The 20,259-nt window shown below is 35.8% G+C and overlaps 2 protein-coding genes across 2 annotated transcripts in view; both read right to left on the bottom strand.

Moving 5' to 3' along the window:
- The window catches only part of LOC144964822 (octopamine receptor 1-like), a 120,256-nt gene extending 100,453 nt beyond the window's left edge, over positions 1-19,803 (bottom strand). The window contains exon 1 of the mRNA XM_078899477.1: positions 19,602-19,803. The gene's annotated coding sequence lies outside the window, so the exon portion shown is untranslated. The remainder of the gene's footprint in view (positions 1-19,601) is intronic.
- Positions 581-5,171, bottom strand: LOC144964821 (uncharacterized). Its single transcript, XM_078899476.1, has 2 exons — positions 4,720-5,171; positions 581-3,205 (listed from the first exon to the last, which is right to left on the bottom strand). Exon 2 carries the CDS (start codon positions 3,178-3,180, stop codon positions 1,132-1,134), a length of 2,049 nt encoding a protein of 682 aa, XP_078755602.1. The 5' UTR covers positions 3,181-3,205; positions 4,720-5,171; the 3' UTR covers positions 581-1,131.
- Positions 19,804-20,259: the final 456 nt, after the last annotated feature.

Below are 20,259 nucleotides of genomic sequence, written 5' to 3'. Positions count from 1 at the left end.
TATCGCCAAACAAAATACAATTGAAACAAAATAAACTCTTCTTTTCTATTCTCACCGTAAGCCAAGGAAAACGACTATACAAATCTTTATCAAATGACCGATTCTGCTTCCCGTCTTTAATAGTGAGTACAAAATCATTTGGTTGATGAGGGCCGAGACTTTTAATCAAAAGTTTATTTTCCCTATTCAAAGAACTGGTATTGATAGTCAACAGGTAATAGATGCGACTCGTCACACTTAATAGCAATTAATTAAAATTTTAAAAACAGACACTGCACACATCAGATTAACACTCGAATTATCAATAAACATAACATACAGTCTCACACTCAAGTTAAAAGGGACAAGGGGAATTCAATATCACATGCCTGACACGCGTCGAAGAGGGATGGGTAACAGGTACAACACCATTGCCATTAATGGAATAATTAGGTCATTGTATGTGGCTGCTAGTAAGAAAGCCACAATGACTCAGTTCAAAGTCAAGATGCCTCTTCATGTCCATAGTCATAGCACACGGCAAACGTGAAATGCATCGCCTGGTTGTACCGTGGGAATATGGCTGGAAGCAAGGCCCTCTATATAGCACAGGCCAGGAAGCGTGGGAGAGGGACGAAAACTAACAGGCCGACTTCGCCGCTGTCCACTTTATCGTTTACCTGTACGCTGGCGTGCAGCTCTTCGCGCACAAAACAATTTAAAGACGTGTTAAGTGTTAGAGGATCTTATTTCTAAATAATATTAACGCTTATAAGTTCGTTCATTTCAATATCAATAACGACTTAGCTAAAGTTACACAAGTTACCCATATAGAGTACTTTGTAGTAATAATAATAATAGTAGTATAAAAGTTAAAAGTGAGAATTCTTATACTTTCCTTTTTTTTTACTTTTACGCGGGTTATTCCATGCTCACTGCTAAGGTCATATAAGTGCTCAGTGGTAAGTAAGATGTTAGACAAGTTAAAATAATACCAAGACTTTAGGCCCTGCCATGGATGTTTCAGAGAGGTAGATTTACTACGAGGGAAATAAATATCATCTTTCAAAATAGGTGACGAAAGATATTTACAGGAAAAAATATAGATTGATGATGGTTACCCCATAACATGCATTATGGCCCAGGGATATGCTAACACCCTTTTTGTACGTAAGTACTCAGTCGTATAGCACGACTGAACAAACAGAACAGCTGTGTATGTAAGCTTGTTAAGAGAACACTAGAGAGAGAGAGAGAGTAAGGTGATAGATAAAAGAAAAGTAACTGAAAACAGTTTGTAGTTACAAGTTGAATAGAGACAAGAAAATACATTTCCAAAAAATGACTGAGACTGTCGTAGCTGTAGAACACTTGCAATAGCTTTAGACATATAATTATACGACAAACTATAGTCAAGAAATTAACAGTACCCTCCCAAGATGTGAAAGCTGAATGAGGACCTAAGGTTTTCAAAGCAGCAATATTGGTTTCATTAAATATCTTAAGGGCTAAACTGACTTTCTGACGCTCTAAAGAGTGTGGGAATAGTGATTTCCAGGTTAAGGTAGGGGCCTCTTTTAGAAGTTGGGACTTTTCAACTCTGTATAAATGCTTTAAATCAGAAAAGGAAGCATGAGAAATACATTTGCTATCTATGACTTCACTATCTAAATTGGGGAAAGTAAAAGTTTGACTATCGTTTTTAACATTCAACCAATTATTTCGAATTGATTTGAGAAGATGAACAGAGTCAAACAATAAAAAAATCTTGAGAGAATTGTCAATAGGATTAGGTATAAAAAATTTAGTTTCTGAGTCTTTAGTCAGTAAAGAAAACATCTTTCGATTAATTCTATTGTTATCAGAAATGACACTGATGACATTAAATCCAGCTTTACAAACATTAAAAATTACATCATTTGTTGTTTCAAACAAGAAATCTGAAGTCATCTTTACAACAGGAAACATTCCAACAATTAATTTCTTATTAGACATGACAGAAGAAATCATAAAACATTGCATAGACTTGGCAAGATTTTCAGGATCATTTGTAGCCTGTCCAATTAATTGCTCCCCTCTGTAGGATAATTTCGACTTGACATGAACTTCATCAATAAGAAGATTAACATACAAATCTTTATCTGACAGGTACTTAATTTCATTCACTAAAAAATCATTGGCAATCAGACCTGATTTTAAAGATACAGTGCTAGATAATAAACGTAAATATCGCACACTGGGAAGAATAAGTAAAGAATCCCTTAACTTACGATAAGTTGTCGGGGAATTTGAATAAATACAAAAAGAAGCAATCATACATTCAGCAGAAAATCTACGCTGTGATGGAGACAGATTTATCAAATTTAACTGATCAATTAAAAAATCAAAAACTTTGTTATTACTATCATCATTATTTTTGTCTCTGCAGACATTCAACAATTTAATTGCCTGATGAAATGTTGAATTATAGGAAGATGTAAAATCTGTTGCAGAATAATGGCTTAAAATATTTTCTAACTGGCTCCAAGTAGACAGCTTAGAGTCCGGAATTATCCATTTCAAGTCATTTTTACAAACAAGAACATTTTTTAACCACACATCTAGTTTCAAATCATTTTTTACACATATACTAAAAGGAATCGTTAATCCATCCGAATCAGTCGATGCAGTGGCATACAAATATACAGAATCATTTTTTAAAGTATAACAAATATCATTATATTTCCACTTTTGCAGAAATCCACACACTTCATTTTTAAAATGCTCAAAACTTAAAATTTTATCTTGTTCTAAAAAAACGTTAAAACTTTCCTCTTCTCTCTCCTCAAGTCTCTGTCTCTTACTCCTGGGGCTTTCCCTTTGAGGCAAAGGGGTAGTAGTGAGGTAAGAGGGAAGATTTGGAAAAACTGATGGGATGGCACCAGCTTTCAACTTCAAACGCTTCCTGCGAACAGTTTTCTGTGGTTGTCCATTTTTTTCAGGAACGACTTTAAAACGTATAATATCATCTTCCTGAAAGTGTTTTTCACAAACAACAGTAAACTTTGTCACAACCAAGTTTTCCCGGGGAATTTTTCTAATCCATGAATTCCTTTGTTCTGCATCTTTCGGGAATTCAAAACAAGATGCCTTTTTTGGCGCACAATTAAGTCTGTAATAATTACTGTCACATCCAGGGACACAGCACTTGTTCACCATCATGGAACGAACTGTTGGTTATCAAATACTGTGGGGAAAAAAAAATAAAAGGTAGATACATTAGTTTATAGTAACCATTTGAAATTAGGGTAGAGATTAATGTCAATTGTTTTAAGCAGGACTACAAGATACATGTACACATTACACATCATCTAAAAAATAACGATAAGTGTTGAATTGTAAGCCTCAATTTATTAGACGAAGACATACTGTGGACGTTTCTGGTTTCCCCTTTATCAACAAAACAAGACGAATAAGAGATGTGTAGTGTGAATGGTGTAGATAAGGTGAATAAATATAAACAATGATGGGACAGCCTACCCCTTTGTAAGGAAGTACGAATTAAATTCATTAAAATTAAATTGAGCTTTTATATAGTACAATCTCCACTAAACATGCTCAAAGCGCTTTAAAAGGGGTCTCTGACAAACAGCAACACGTAACATGGAGAACGAGACATGACGCCAGTTAGGCGATAATACAATTTTTTCGGACAGAGACAACGCTGTTAAGGGCCAGATACTCATTTTTTTAAACCTGAGTACGGTGAGAAAATGTGAGTAAAGAGCCTTTTCTAAGGACTCAACTATCGCCAAGCGAAGCTCGAACCAAGGACCTTCCGATCAAAAAGCGAGTGTCATACCGCTCGACCACATAGCTGCCCACTAGACCACATAGCCCCATTAAGAAACAAGGCCCACAAATACTGATCTCAAATAAATAGATAATTTTAGAAAATTAAAATCGAAGTTTTTTTTTAAACATCATGGTAAAATTTTTTTGAAAAACAACAACAAAAATAGGTAACAAAAAAGAGGGAAAAAAACTAACAAAAACAAACAATAAACAGATAAAGACGCAGTAAACGAATGATAGTGATAGGTGCCCAGTTACCGTGTACGTAGACAGTAATAATAATAATAATAATAATAATAATAATAATAATAATAATAATAATAATAATAATAATAATAATAGATTAATTAAAGGTTTTAAATATATGAGTGTTGCCAAAATGTTACGTCATATTTTAAGACGTCCACCTCAATTTCCAGTCACAACTTCACTATGGCATGGGCTAGCTGAGAGTTGGGACACAATCAGCCCCGTTTGCAGTCGAACTGCCTAGTCTAAGTAAGATAGATTGACGGGAAGCCTTCCGAAAGCTCCTACATCCCCAGTATTCTTGTTCTAGTAGGGGGTTTCAATGGGAATGGGGAAACTTTTTTTATAATGTTCTAGTAGGGAGTTTGGGAGGGGGGAGACAAACTTTTAAAAAAAGTTTCCCCCTTCCCAAACCGCCTACTATCTAGATAGTACTCTAGAACATTATAAAATACAAGAATACCGGGGATGTAGGAGCTTTCGGAAGTTTGATCTTCATTTAAGACGTCTATCTACCTACTTTTTCATTTAACAGTCAGCTGTGAGTTAGATAAAACTCTCTTTGTAATCCAAACTCGCATTCCATTTTTACCAGTCATTCCCATTGTCACTCGTCACACTCACACTCTACACTCAAAACTCGCGACAAAAACTCACCTTTGTTTGGGATACGCTGAAAATTGAAGAGAGCAACACTCAAAGGGAATTAGACGTCTTTATATCCATCTTGTAGAGAGGCAACGATCCGTAAATAGTTGAAACAAACTTTCTTTTGTTAGCAGATCAAGGCATTGTTGTCAGAACAATGGCGGAACAACGGGGAAGAAATAGCGATACAAAAGGCGGAATGATCGTAGGCCTGATTGCGTATGCGATACCTTTAGTTAAAATAATAGCGGCGGAGATGTAAAATAGTTCTCACTTCAAATCCGTTTTTCGGTCATAATATTCTATTTCAAAACAATATGATGTAGTGGAAAAATATTGAAATAACATTGTGATACATTTTAAATATGCTGGAGTCAATAAAAATGTTTAAAAAGTCGGCCTGGTAGTTTTTTATTCTATCCCTTTTCCGGACCTGCTTCCCGGCCTGGAACACTATATAGAGGGCCTTGCTGGAAGCCTTCTCAACCTTTAAAGCCACACGCTGTACTGATTGGTCAGGGGCACGAGTACGACTCGAGCTGTAGTAAATTCAAAGCTGTGTGATTGGTTCAAGTTTTGAGGCTCTGTAAGGGTTTTTTAACACCAGGTCAACAATGAATTTCATTGTTTGTGAAATAGAAAATTAAAAGTGTGACTTTTAATTGTTAAATTCTTACACATTATCAAGACAATGACAACCTGTGGCTTAGCCTTAATAGCCTTTAAGGCCCTACGCCACTGCTTGATTGATAGCGGGATAAACACCAATATTGCGATTTATCCATTTTTGTTTATCTCGTAGTTACACAATCATCTATCATCTTTGACCGCTCAGTCAAGACAATGGTTGATTGTCTATCCTTAGTTCTCTTCTCCTTTCTGTGAATAAGTTGTGTGGTCAGCAAGGGCTATGGTCTTTATCATAGCTTGCTGTCTTGTTGTGGCTTGTAAAAGAGTGTTTGATGGAAATGATATGAAAGTAAATAGATCCCCCCCCCCCCTCCAAATAACTTTATGATTTTTTTGTCCTCATGTGCCCGAAGCCATTTTTTATATTTATAAAATGCCCTTTACATTTTACCAAGAGTAATGGTTGAAAACCACTGCTGTTAATCAATGCGTTAAGGATATTTTTTTTTCAGGATTTAAACCTGTGACCCACCGTATGAATACGGTGTTATCGACGGAATCAGCTAGCTGAAGAAAATTGAGTGTAAAGAGGATATGGCCAGAATTAGAAAAATTGAGTATTTCAAAGTTTAAAAAAAAAAGAATGGACCTTCTTTATATGAGGGAATTTTATAAGAAGTCACAGTTTGTTAATAAACTTTAAAAATGGATTCAGGGTATAAGGTTAACTCTGATTTATTGCCGTTTTAAGACGATTGGTTACAGAAGTTTCATATTAGTTTGCGGTTTTCGATAGTTAATTTGTTAGAGTACTTGATTCATATATCGAATCGAGGTTTTTAAAGATTTATAATTAATCTATCATTTTTAAAGACGACGGCAACAATAGCTTTACGATGACGATGAAGATGACGAGAACCGCAATGATGACGATGATGATGATGAGGATGATGATTGTGATGATGATGATGATGGTGATGATGATGATGATGATGATGATGATGATGATGATGATGATTTTTACGATGATGATGTTGATAATGATGATGAACATTATGATGACGATACGGATGGTTTTGACGATATAATATTGCTGTTGCAGGAAACGTATAACCCTTCTTTAGGGTGACATATTCAGTTTGTAAACAAGTGTCCTTCATAACACAACATTGGGTTGGAAAAGGATGCCAGAAGCACTAATGACCTGCGGCAAATAATAGGGTGTTTGAGATTAGTGAAGCTTGGTGGAGGGGACGATGGTAATGTGAAACGTGGAATGGAGATAGCAAAGACATGGTATGTATAGTGTTAGAGACGAAGTCCTCAGGCCATCCTACAGCATGAGTTCAATGGGATCTTTCTTAAGTCTCTGCGTCGTATGCAATCATAACGAACGAGGGGATTTTTGGGGTTATGACACTGGGCCTAATGATGACGATGACGGTGATAATGATGATGATGATGATGGTGGTGGTGGTGGTAGTGGATGATGATGATGATGATGATGATGATGGTGGTAGTGGTGGTGGATAATAATAATAATAATAATAATAATAATAATAATAATAATAATAATAATAATAATAATAATAATAATAATGATAATGATGATGATGATGATGATGATGATGATGATGATGATGATGATGATGATGATAATGTTGGTGGATGATGGTGATGATGATGACGATGATGATGATGATGATGATGATGATGATGATGATGATGATGATGATGATGATAACATAACGTATTTTTATGTAGCTAAAGGCTTAAATTAGGATTGTATCCATGAAATAAATTTGATACAAAATTACAAAGAGATTTATCAATTCCATCAATGAATCATTAAGGGTAACGAATAAGAAAACATTCCTGGTCATACTGTAATCTTAGATAATACAACTCGAGGTTGATCGAAGTTTTAAAACTCTTCAAAGAACTGGCATTCTTGTTTTGAATCTAATATAATTCCACAAGCGAATTCTTTGAAACATTAAAGCTTTCTATCTATCCATAGTCTAGTATTACATTTGTATTTGTTAAAAAAGGCAATTGAATTGGGATGAATCAATATTATCAATCTAGTGTGTCAATCAATAAATTGGTTCTTTAGACTAGGGGATTCAAATGAAGCATTTCGGTTGGTTGCCAGTCGTTGTACAGTTTTAACAAAGTTTTCAAAGTTTCAAAGTTTATTCAATCTTAGGCTTTCGCCAATAAATCACACAATTTGAAGACACCATACATGAAAATGGGGAAAAAATGGTAAATGGAACCAAAAAAATATACTGATACCATTAATAACCACACACAAAAAAAACAAACAACAATCGTAATACCACCAATAACAATGTATAGACTTTACTTCGATGCAAGACTAATGTTAGACAAAACTCTTTATGTTTCTTACCATTGTCTAGTGGAATAAAATTAAATTTGAAACAAAGAATGCATGTTCCCAGACAGTTGTAAAACTGGGAACAACCGAGGGTGTATTATCTAAGATTTCAATAAGACCATTTATTGATTGAGTAATTGATTAATGATAGCATGTTCTTCTTCTTCTTATTATTATTAATATTAATATTATTTTATTATTATCATCATTACTATCAGTATTATTATCATCATTATTACTACTATTTTAATTACTTTTTTCTATATTACAAGAGCTGTAACCTAACAATAATTGCCTATTTGGGCAATGAAGATTCTTCTTCTTCTTCTTCTTCTTCTTCTTCTTCTTCTTCTTCTTCTTCTTCTTCTTCTTCTTCTTATTATTATTATTATTACTATTATTATTATTAGTATTGTTACATTGTATTTTTAACATCAAAGGATATAATAATACTATCAAGCCTTTAACCATGTTATGTGATACTATTTTGTTATGTTATCATAGAGCATATTGGTTCAAAAAGATTCGCAAATGATAGAACTACTCAGCATTACATGATTCGGTAAATGTAAAAGGGACAAACACTGGTAGGTGTATTCGTTGCAATGGATTTCAGAATAGTGGTATTGCTATTGGTAGAATAAGGTTCGCAAATAGGATTCAATAGTCTGATGTCACGTTCGCCCAGCAACGAGCAGCTTGGTTCTAAACAAAGAATTGATGTACTTTTTATTCTTCATGCTGGTGAGAACTTTTTCACATGTTATGTGATCTGAATGTATACAAGTCGTAAACATGATCAGATTTATGTTTTTCTCCTCTGGATACACTTTTATGTTCGTCGGAGAAGTATTTAATTTCATAAGGGTGTCCGCCATTTTCCCGATATTTTAGAACCAGTTACAGTTATTATGCGTCATTACGAGGGCAATAACGTCACGACTGTTGAGCCCTATTCTTCATAATTACTATCAAACTTCATAAAATCGTTTAATGGTGAATTATAGCAATGATAATCACTGGTAGGTGTATTCGTTGCAATGACTTTCAGAAGTGATACTGATATTGGTTCAATATGATTTGCAAGTATTGGAACTACTCAGCAGTATTTGGGTGTTAGCTTTATCTAACAATATAACATGAAGCACATAAACTTTTTTCTGGTAAGCTCGTGAAAATAATTAATTAAAACTTGTGTTTATAACCCAGTCATGTGAATGCGTTTATCATAGATTCTGTCCCTTGGTTGTATTCAACTCATAAAACATTATTATGAAGACAGCACACATTATGTAAACACGATTTTGGGGCTTGATTATTTCTACGATGGAACAAAACTCACAAAAGCAGACAAACTCATAAAAACAACAATCCACAATACTGAGGTTCCAGCCCGGTGTTGATCGGTCTTTGTAATTATTCTTCGTACATACACCTATCAAGAAATTGAATTTGGTGTCAAATGCATTCTCTCAATAAACGTGTTTTAATCCAAATATCATCTAAGTTTGGGTCCGATTTGTGAATTGTCCGACAAAAGCTTATATGGATTGTGCGATACGAATGCGACTTGTCGAGGTGCTTGAAGTTCAAATAAATAGAATTGTATCAAAACGAGAAAATGCTTGAAGCAATTTTTGGATTAATAATTTAAATTTTAAAATTCCGCTTCAAAAATTCTAGAACAAATTGTTTAAAAACGAGGCAAAAATAATGGTCTATAACCGAGAGCAATACAAGAAATTGCCTCTTTTTCATTATTATTATTTTCAGAATATATTCAATTTTTTAATGCAAATGCCGTGACGCAATTGATTTTTTTAAAAAAAGATTGATTTATAGATTAAATGTGTGACCCATCGCCCAAATTCGGTAATAAGTCGGGGTGAGTCAGCTGCTAAAATCAAATCTTAAAGTTCGAATGACTAGAATAGTGACCTGGATACTAAGCTGCTCGCGGCTGTGGACTGTAACAAGTCATGAACCAAAATTAATATAAAAGCTTTCAAATTGAACAAATTACCAAACACGGAAAGTTTCGGGCACAATGCCCTTTTTCAGCCAACAACAAAAACAATATAAACATAAATGCGTTACTTTGAAAACCAGATAGACGGCAACAAATCACAAATCAATGAAAGATGAGAGGATGGCGTGGTTCGCCTCAGCTTCGCCATTCTCTCATCTCTCAATCGTCTTTATTGTAATTTATTTATTTATGCTTTTATTGCTTTTGTCTTTGATTGAAGAAGGGTTCCGTCTTTGGGAATTTGTTCTTTTTTGAAGCCGTTAATTCTTTAATTGTTTTTTACTAAGATTAATTTAATCTTATTTTTGTTACTCTAAGCAATGACCCTCATGAAAATTCGACCGAATTAAGTATCATCATTTTTTTTACTAAATCACAATAAGCAATTGGAACGGAAGCTTCAATTTAATTAATGAAAACAGATGATATGGACGTTTCGAGTGTGTCCTTTGTCAATAAATCGATGAGAAATGAATGGATGGTCGCCTTAGCGACACCATCTTCTCGTCTATTTGACATTTGTTATTTATTTCTTCGAGCTTCAAGCAGCAGCATTTGTGTTATGACTTTTTACTTTAAATTAAATTTTCATTATTCATATCAACTCAACAAAATACTTTTATGAAAGGGTGAGTCGATAAAACAGTATTTTGAGAGAGTGGGTCACATTTTCAAGTTTAGTTCTAAAATATTGCATAAAAAAAAAAGAACAGCGTGTCAACTTTATGTCTGTGCACAATGTTTGTTGAGATTCACAGAGATTTTCTTTAACTTGAGTGATGAATTCCTAACTCAATTAGTAATATTATTATGGCAGAACTCCTTCAGGTATTTGGTCCCTAGAGTCGGAGTTTATCCCGGTTTTTATAGTGTGAAACGGACAATAGCACTTGCTTGCTATCCTTTGGATAGGACGTTATTCTATCACATAGTATTTTCTTCAGATCTAAAAGACCCTGCTACCCAGTCACTGCTCTTTGGATGGCAGTATTTTGATCTTATTCTCGCTATAAGATGAAAAGTGCGTGCGTGCTTATTATAGACTATTTTTTTTAATGTGATAGCAATGGGAAGCAGAAGTCGTGACGTAACACCGTCCTCTCTTCAGGTTCAAAACTCCTTGGAAGTTCTTAACCAGCCCTCCAGACAATGCGTAAACATTGCATAGGTTACATATCGAGTTATAGGAGGCATAACTATTTTAGCAGCAAGATGCATAGGCCGATTCGTATGATTGTGGCGTAAAAGAGCGAGGATGGATGATTTTTATTGATGACTAGCATTTGTTTAGTCTAGAAATACGCTTCAACAGTCGTAACGTCACTTCCCTCGAAATGACACATGGTAACTTAGTAACTGGTTCTAAACTATCGGAACAATGGGGAACGCCCTTATGAAATACTTCTCCGACGAACATAAAAGTGTATCCAAAGGAGAAAAACATTATAAATCCGATTATGTTTTGACTTTTATACATTCTGATCACATGGCATGTGAAAGTGTTCTAGCCAGCATGAAGAATAAAAAGTACCGATATTCTTTGTTTAGAAACAAGCTGCTCGTTGCTTGGCGGACGTGATATCAGACTATTGAATCCCATTAAGGTGACATTACTCTGAAATCAAAAGATCAGTTGCACGGCGGAGGACTGTTTTTCACACTTTCAATGAAATTGGAACCAGTATTTTGACATCACACTATTGTTCCCTATTTATCAAACATTTTGACCCCCCCCCCCCCCCCCCCACAAAAAAGGGAATCATGCACTCTTCTTAAGCCTGTTTTGATGCTTTTTTTGGTTTTTACAATTTATAAGTCAGACAATTCCCAACAAATCACAACGTAAATTGATTACATTCCTCGTAATCTTAGCCTGTGTCAAAGATCAACAGATTAATTCTGTGTTATGGAGCTGTAACTAATTAATTTCTCCGCAAATTTCTGTTTTCTTCTCTTTTGTGTGTTTTTAAAATCATTATTACGTTCATGATGATGATGATGATGATGATGATGATGATGATGATGATGATGATGATGATGACGATAATGATGATGCTGCTGCTGCTGATGATGATGATGTTGTTGATGATGATGATGATGATAATGATGATATTAATGATGATGATAACAATAATGATAATGATGATGATGATGATGATAATGATGATGATGATTTTATTATTATTACTATTATTATATTATTATTATTATTATTATTATTATTATTATTATTATTATTATTATTATTATTATTATTATTATTATTATTATTATTATTATTATTATCATTATTTAAGCAAATATTTTTTTCACGAGATTTTTCGTTGTTGTAGGAAGGTCTCTCTCTCTCTCTCTCTCTCTCTCTCTCTCTCTCTCTCTCTCTCTCTCTCTCTCCCCCCCCCCCCCCCCCCCCCCCCCCCCCCCCCCCCGCTGTCCATTCTCAGTGCCAAATTCAATCCAGACATGGTTTCTTTTTTAGTCCTTTTTACTCCTATCCTGTCAGTTGATATTTTATATCCAATTTCATACTACCTTTGCGGTTTAACTGTGGCTAGTGGAAAAAACGTGCGGCCTTTACCTCATCTCTGTTCGACTTAAACACACACACACACATACACACACACACACACATACACACACACACACACACAAACCAGCTATCACATCTGTCGAGGCAATGCATTAATCAGTTAACTGTCGTACTCTGGAAAAACACGTATTTAAACATTTGTCCAGAAAACTCGTCTTTCAAATATCGATCGATTCAAATAACCCCCATCTTTGCAAAAACTCTCAAACCTGGCCTTGATATTATTTTAAAGGACGAGTTTTTTGGCCAAATTGTTCAATACGTGTTTTTCCAGAGTACGGCAGTCGACTGGTTAATCATCTAACGGGCAATATGTCGTCACTTGTTACTGTTTTCCTCTTCTTGATTTGAGATTCTGTCCATCCAACCGTAATCGATTATCTATTTCTAATTTAGTTATGTAAGGAAAAAGAAAAAAAACTGTATGAGTTACATCGTGACCGTATGGTTCGTTGTAAGTAATCTGTTTCATGTTGGAAAACTATTTATTAATAGGGCGGAGAAGTCATGACATCACGCATTCTACTCCTCCGGTTCCAAACTCCTTGGAATGTTTATGTATCCAGACCTTCGGAGGACTAATAATGAATAGTTTATATAATGAAGCATAACTATTTTAGTAGCAGGATGTATTAGCAGATTCTTAAGATCACCGGATGTAAGAGAGCGAGTATGGATGGTCTCTATTGACGACCATAATATTTAGACTAGAAAATAAGATGCCATCACTCTGAAACCATAAGATCAATTACACATGTTAGGTATCCAGTCTATCACAAGAGTGAATTTACGCTTCCAATGAGATTAGAACCAGTTTTCTTTTACATCACTCTTTTGTTCAAAATTTAGTTATGCAAGGAAGAACAATCTATATAAGAGTGTTACATTGTGTCCAGATGGTTAGTTGTAAGTAATCTGTTTCAAGTTGGAGAAATCAATATTAATCCAAGTTCCATAGATCTCAATGACAATGACTATCATATTGGATTGCTATACAGCCCTTAAATTACTAGTGTCGTCCAACCAACTTATGAAACTTTATGAAAGAGTTACATTGTGTCCAGATGGTTAGTTGTTTCAAGTTGGAAAACCATGATTAATTCAAGGCCCATAGATCTCAATGACTATTATGTTGGATTGCTCCAGCTCACCGTACCACCAGCCTGCTAACAAGGGACTCGAAGACCATACAGCCCTTAAATTACTAGTTGTCATCCAAGCATTGGACAGCTGAAGGGCCATTAGACCCAACGCCATCATTCTATCCATGCGAGAAAGCACATTTCACGAATCTAACAATCTGTATCTCAACTTCTCTCTCTTTCTCTTTACCTCTCTCTCTCTCTCTCTCTTTCTCTCTCTCTCTCTGTCTCTCAGACTTTAAAACTCTCTCTCTATCTATCTCTCTTCTCTTTCTCTCTCTCTTTTCTCTCTCCCTCCCTCCCTCTGACATTATTACGCTCTCTCTCTCTCTCTCTCTCTCTCTCTCTCTCTCTCTCTCTCTATCTACCCCCTCTCTGCTAACGATCTATATATATATATATATATATATATATATATATATATATATATATATATATATATACGAGGGTTTACAGCGGAACGCGACCCCTAGTAAGACTATAGAAGGGCAGAAATTTACATCACTCAGCTCTTTGTTAACGTTTTCACACAGCCACGTTGGTGATTAGTTCTCACATAACCGTTTAAGGTTACACATAAGTTTGTGTGTTGGTACGTTATGTCCGACTGAGGGATGTTTGTGATTTTACCAAAAGGCATCAATTTGCATTAAGTCGTCCCAACGATCCCGTAACCTTTGTGGTGTATTGGTAGCACGCCTGACCTGTAATCAAAGGTCTGATGTTGATATTTTTGGGGTTGATTCTTTTTCTTGTATTTTTCTTTCTGCTTTGATTGGTACTGTTTCATATACAAATCTATATCTACCCTCCCTCTCTCTCTCTCTCTCTCTCTCTCTCTCTCTCTCTCTCTCTCTCCTCTCTCTCTCTCTATCTCTCTCTCTCTCTCTCTCTTTCTCTTTCTTTCTTTCTCTTTCTCCCTCTCTCTCTTTCTCTATCTCTCTATCTCTTTCTCTCTTTCTCACCTCTCTCTCTCTCTCTCTCTCTCTCTCTCTCTCTCTCTTTCTTTCTCTTTCTCCCTCTCTCTCTCTCTCTCTCTCTCTCTCTCTCTTTCTTTATTTCTCTCTCTCTCTCTCTCTCTCTGAATCCATTCCTGTTTCTCTGTCTGTCTGTCTGTTGTCTGTCTGTCTCTCTCTCTCTCTCTCTCTCTCTCTCTCTCTCTCTCTCTCACTCTCTCTGTGTGTGTTCTATATGAACCAATCTCCGCCTTCCTCCCTCTCTCAATATCTCTGCCCCCCCCCCCCCCCCCATCTTCTCTCACAGTGCTTTCCCCTTTCATTTCTCACTATCCCAGAATTCCAATCTATTCTTTAACTACTTTTCTCTCTATACATTAACAGATGTTTGCTTTTTAAAAACAATAATATGAAAGTGTTGCTATCTTTCGAAATCCGGATAATGCAATAGACACGAATCTTATAAAAAGTAATAATGGTTTATTACTAATCGGTCCATACTACTGAAACCGGAATGAAATCCAGCTCCGTTCCAAAGAAATATTGTATGTGCAAAACACACTACTCATTAGAGTAGAGACAATAGGGAACATAAGTGTGATATCAAAAAATTGGTTCCAATCTCATTGAAAGTGTCAAATCACTGACTGGATACATGCCTTGTGTAATTGTCTTCTGGTTTCATAGTGAAGGCATCTTATTTTGTGGTCTGAATTTTTTCTTGTGGTCAATTGAAGAGCATAATCCATCCTCGTTCTTTTACGTTCCGTAATGCTAAGAATCTACCTACACATCCTGCAACTAACTGATGATTTCTCAACCCTTCAAAGTTCATAAATTTGACACGATAAGGGTCATCTGAATTCATGTATTCGATATTTTATGTATTTGTAGCTGATCCGCCCCCCCCCCCCCCCCCCCCCCTACCAATCAAATATTGCATTTATCTGTTAGTTTTAAGCGAAAAAAACCCCCAATTATCCGATCACGTGAGAGGGGACCCGAGGGAACACTCTTTTTGATGGGAACCAAAGCGCCCCCCCCCCCTCCATCCCCTTAAAAAAACATAACAAGGCAAAAGAAAAACAAAACGAACCCGCCCCCTCCTCCAAAAAAAAAACAAAACAAAAACAAACAAAACAAAAAGCAAAAACAAAAAAACCCCAAACATAAAACAGCGACACCCCCCCCCCCCCCCCATGCCCACCAAATAAAAAGACAAGAAAAATTGACAGCAAAAGCATATTATAAACAGCAAACGAAAACTAGACAGAAAACAAAATACAAAGGAGAGAAGGTAGAAACAAGCAACTCCCCCCCCCCCCCAAACAAAAAACAAAAAACAAAAAAACAAAAACAAAACAAAAACAAAAACAAAAATTAAGGAAAAAAAAACCCTGCAAAACACCCCCACTTCCAAACCCAAAATACAAACACTTACACTTACACACACACACACACACACACACACACACACACACACACACACACACCCGTGCGGGCGCGCCCGCACGAAGACAAGAAGATAAATAAAGAAAAAAGGTCATTATTCAAAGGGAATAAATTAATAGTGTTGAATGCAATAAAGATATGGATTAAAAAAACATGTATATAATTGACTGTTGCTAAACAATTCCCAAACAATATGGTTTATATCTTTATATGCTTGTCATTTCCATTGGAGAGGGACTCAATAAAAAAAAAAGATGAAGGAATCCAAGGAGGCCATAAACAGTCTAAAAATAGTAATATTGCCCAACTGTAGGTTGCAGTACTCTCTAAAAAAAAACACGCATATAAAATTTTGGCCGGAACACTCGACCTTCAAATCATATCGGACTATTAAACTGACCCTTATCTTAGAAAATGCTCTCAAATCTGGAACGTCACGGAAGACCCGGTTTGAGATTTTTTTTTTGACAAGATGAGGGTCATTTTTATCAGTCGATATTTGAAAGACAAATTTTCTGGCCAAAATGAAAAATAATTAATTTTTCAGAGTACGACAGTGTGGTCAATCGATCATCTTCTATTAACTCACTCAACCCTAAACCGATTAGATCCGTATTTTAATCGTGTTACTTTCACCTCTGGTATAATTAGCTGTCGTTGTCCCACGCCTATTTATCACCTTTTTCTGAGACAAATTATAGCGTAGTATCAAAGCTAACGTTTTCAACTACTGCATGTTAATGGTAGTTGAATAAAACTATCTATGTACATACTAATTTTTAATACATTTTTTCCCCCGAATTTTGAAAAGAAGCAAAAATCTCTAGGATTGAGTGAGTTAAACGATTTCCATCGCAAATCTCCATCTCTTTAACCAGTTCAATGCCGTACTCTGGAAAGACATAATTTAGGATATTTAAAATTTGGCCAGAAAATGACACCCATCTTGGCAAAACTATTCTCTTTTTCTTCCTCTCTCTCTCTCTCTCTCTCTCTCTCTCTCTCTCTCTCTCTCTCTCTCTCTCTCTCTCTCTCTCTTTCTCTTTCCCTCTGGCCCCCTCGATATTTCTTCCTTTTTTGTTTGTTAATAATATATTATAGCTTAACAGGGTAGGTTGGGGGTCAGTAATGACACTATCACCTTCTAGTATTTTTTAATAACACCTCTCCCTCCCTCCCCCCCCCCCCCCCCCACACACACACTTTTACATATACTGTTTTAATTGTAATGCCAATGTAATATTAATAACATATTTCCTTTTCTTGTTTACCTGAAGAAGGTGAAAGGCCGAAAGGTCGTCTACTTTGTTTTGTATCATTAATGAGTCATTTTACTCCCTTTATTTTATTATACAAAACCAGAAGGTGGAAGGTAGAGAAATATTTGGCACCTCCTCTCTGTACTCGAATGGACATGCCAAATAGTGCTCTACCGTCTGTGTGTTTTTAACTAATGCATTAATGCTTTTATTGTTTTTGATGTTGGCTGAAGAAGGGGTTTGAGACCGAAACGTTCCGTGTTGGATATTTTGTTCTTTTCTTGATTGTTATATTAATTTTTTAAATTAACTTTTACAGTCCACAGCTTCTAGCAGCTTAGTATCACTTTGACTTGTATAAATATTTTTTTTTTAAATTCCCTTTATTCATCCCCAAGTGGAAAGTTGTCCTTAGGGTCTATTCCACGGGAAGACTGGAGTAATCCAGGAGGCAGCCGCAGTGCAGCGCCGCAAAGTGAGCTAGTGCAAGGTGACTTGCTCAATGTCACACAACGAGGCGGGTAGTCGAAGTCGGTACCTTTAGGGTCCGAAGCAAAGACCGTACCGCTGACCCATGCTTTATTATATAGTTTTATATATTATATGTTTACTGCTTTGTTTGAGTAAAAAAAAAAAAAAAAAAAAAAAAAAAAAAAAAAAAAAAAAAAAAAAAACCCCACCAAAACAATCTATCTTTGTCTGGGATGAGCATGATGTAGTGAATGCAATTTATTGATGCTATGCGTTAAGCTAAACTACTCACAACATCCGACAGCCGAGTATAACGTACCAACACACAAATATATATATATATATATATATATATATATATATATATATATATATATATATATATACATATAGTCTGATTGATATCTATATGTGATCAGTAATCACAAAAATAAAAAAATATAAGAAGCAATATCAAATATCTGAGTGACGACAATTTCATTTCTTCTACTAAGCTGCAAAGACCTTTAATTTAGTAATTTTATCATTTTGACTTTAAAGTCATATTTATTCATTGGTTCATTTCGACATAACATCAGATTCATAATGTTCTTCAGAGCCATTCGACCAATGGAGCTAGAGTATATGCCGGTTTCCATAACGTGAACCAGTCAATAACATTGCTTACTGCCCTTTTGATAAGACACAAGTTATTCGCAAAGTACTTTCTGCCAGCTTGAACAGATCGTGCTACCCAATCAATGGGTGGACAGGGGGTCAGAAAAAGATCTCGACGTCATCTGGGTTTGTTCTCGGTCACTTTGAGTGTGAAGCGAATGCTCTACCAACTGAACTATCGGGGCCTCCAATCAGATTGAAAAAAAAAATTAATGAGCTTTTATATAGCGCAATATCCACTAAACGTTCTCAAAGTGCTTTACAATGGGTCCCTGGCCAACAGCAATATCTAACATGTAGAACGGGACATGACGCCTTTTAGGAGATATTACAATTTTTTTTTCGGACAGAGATAACGCTGTTAACAGCCAGGTACTCATTTTACACCTGAGTACGGTGAGGGAATATGAGTAAAGGGCCTTCTCCCAGGACTCAACTATGCGCCGAGTGAGGCTCGAACCCAGGACCTTCCGATCCGATAGCGAGTGTCATACCACTAGACCACATAGCCGCAGATTGACTTGGTGGATCGCATTCTGAGGACTGTAAATCTCGTGGCTATCATCTATCATTGACATAAATTCCCTACACTGATAAACACATTTTAGATCCAGTCAGAAAACTTTTCTTCTTTATAGACAAACGGAAATGAAAACCAACTTGTCGTCGAAACGGAATAAACCTTAGACTTCTAAAGTGCGGCTATGTGGTCTTCGGATCGCCGGAGGGTCCATGGTTCGAGTCCCACTCTGTACGGCGTATAGTTGGAAAAAAAAGGCTCTTTGCTCTCATTCTCTCATTGTACTCAAGTGTAAAATGAGTACCTGGCTTTGTCTCTGTCGGAATAAAAAATGTAATATCGCCTAACAGTCGTTCTTCATCTTAACTGTTGCTGTTGGCTAGGGACAACTTGTAAAGCGTTTTGAGCACGTTTAGTGGATATTGCTCATTATGAATGCTCAAAAGTCTGAGTCACGTTGTTGTTGTTGTTGTTGTTGTTGTTGTTGTTGTTTTACTCTATAAGTCAAAGATGGCAATCCATGACGCCAGGGTTCTAGTATAAAGTGAAGTATTATAAAGAAACAAAAGATAACTGCATCAAACAAAAGTAAATAGAAACAGCTCTCCCTGTAATGAAATTATTATTCTCTCTGTTATAGTATGTAGCATCAATGTTATAATATTATATCAGTATTAATGGAATCTTCTTTACGCGATGTTATTTATGAAAAGTTTCTTCATTAAAAAACGAATGACCAACCAAACAGGATAAAGGAAACGTATATCTATTATCAATTACTCACAAGTGTGCTATGCATCCTCTCTTTATCTCTCAAGAGCTTGATATTACTCCATTATGTATTCAGCTGATAAAACAAGTGCAAGTCAAGATTTACACCTCACAACCATAGGGTCTTAGATTTTTTTTTTTTAAGTAGCTGTAAACAATCGTTATTGTACCATTACTCGTTGTGAGTGCTTGGGAGGTTCATTCTCATACTCGCTCGCGACCCTCGCCGCCTTTGACCAGCAGGCTTTCCGGCGGCGAATCGAAACCCCAATCAGCGCTAACTATGGAGGGGCGGGGGGGGGGGGGGGGGGGGGGGGGGGGGGGTTCAGTGCGTATTGAAGTGTGGAAAAAAAAATAGAATGAATGAAGCCGACGTCACTCGGCTCTTTGTTATTGTTTTTTTTAGACAGCCAGTTAAGTGATTAGTTTTCAATAATATAGGCCCTCTTAACGTTTTGGGTTACATATAGTTTTGTGGGTTGTTATGACTGTTAAGGCTGGCTGGCATAACTGGTGAGTATATTACTTAGATGAAAAGCTGGAAAGTTGGTTCCATAGAAATCGTTTGTTGGCTCTGTCGTCTTTATTATTATTATTATTATTATTATTATTATTATTATTATTATTATTATTATTATTATTATTATTATTATTATTGTTATTGTTATTAT

The sequence above is a fragment of the Berghia stephanieae genome, chromosome 2 (genome assembly GCF_034508935.2).
Source record: "Berghia stephanieae isolate SIO BIC M18660-M18661 chromosome 2, UCSD_Bste_1.3, whole genome shotgun sequence".
NCBI classification, from domain to species: Eukaryota; Metazoa; Mollusca; class Gastropoda; order Nudibranchia; family Aeolidiidae; genus Berghia; species Berghia stephanieae.
Note: the sequence above shows the minus strand (reverse complement) of the source record. Positions and strands in the feature narration are given on the sequence as shown.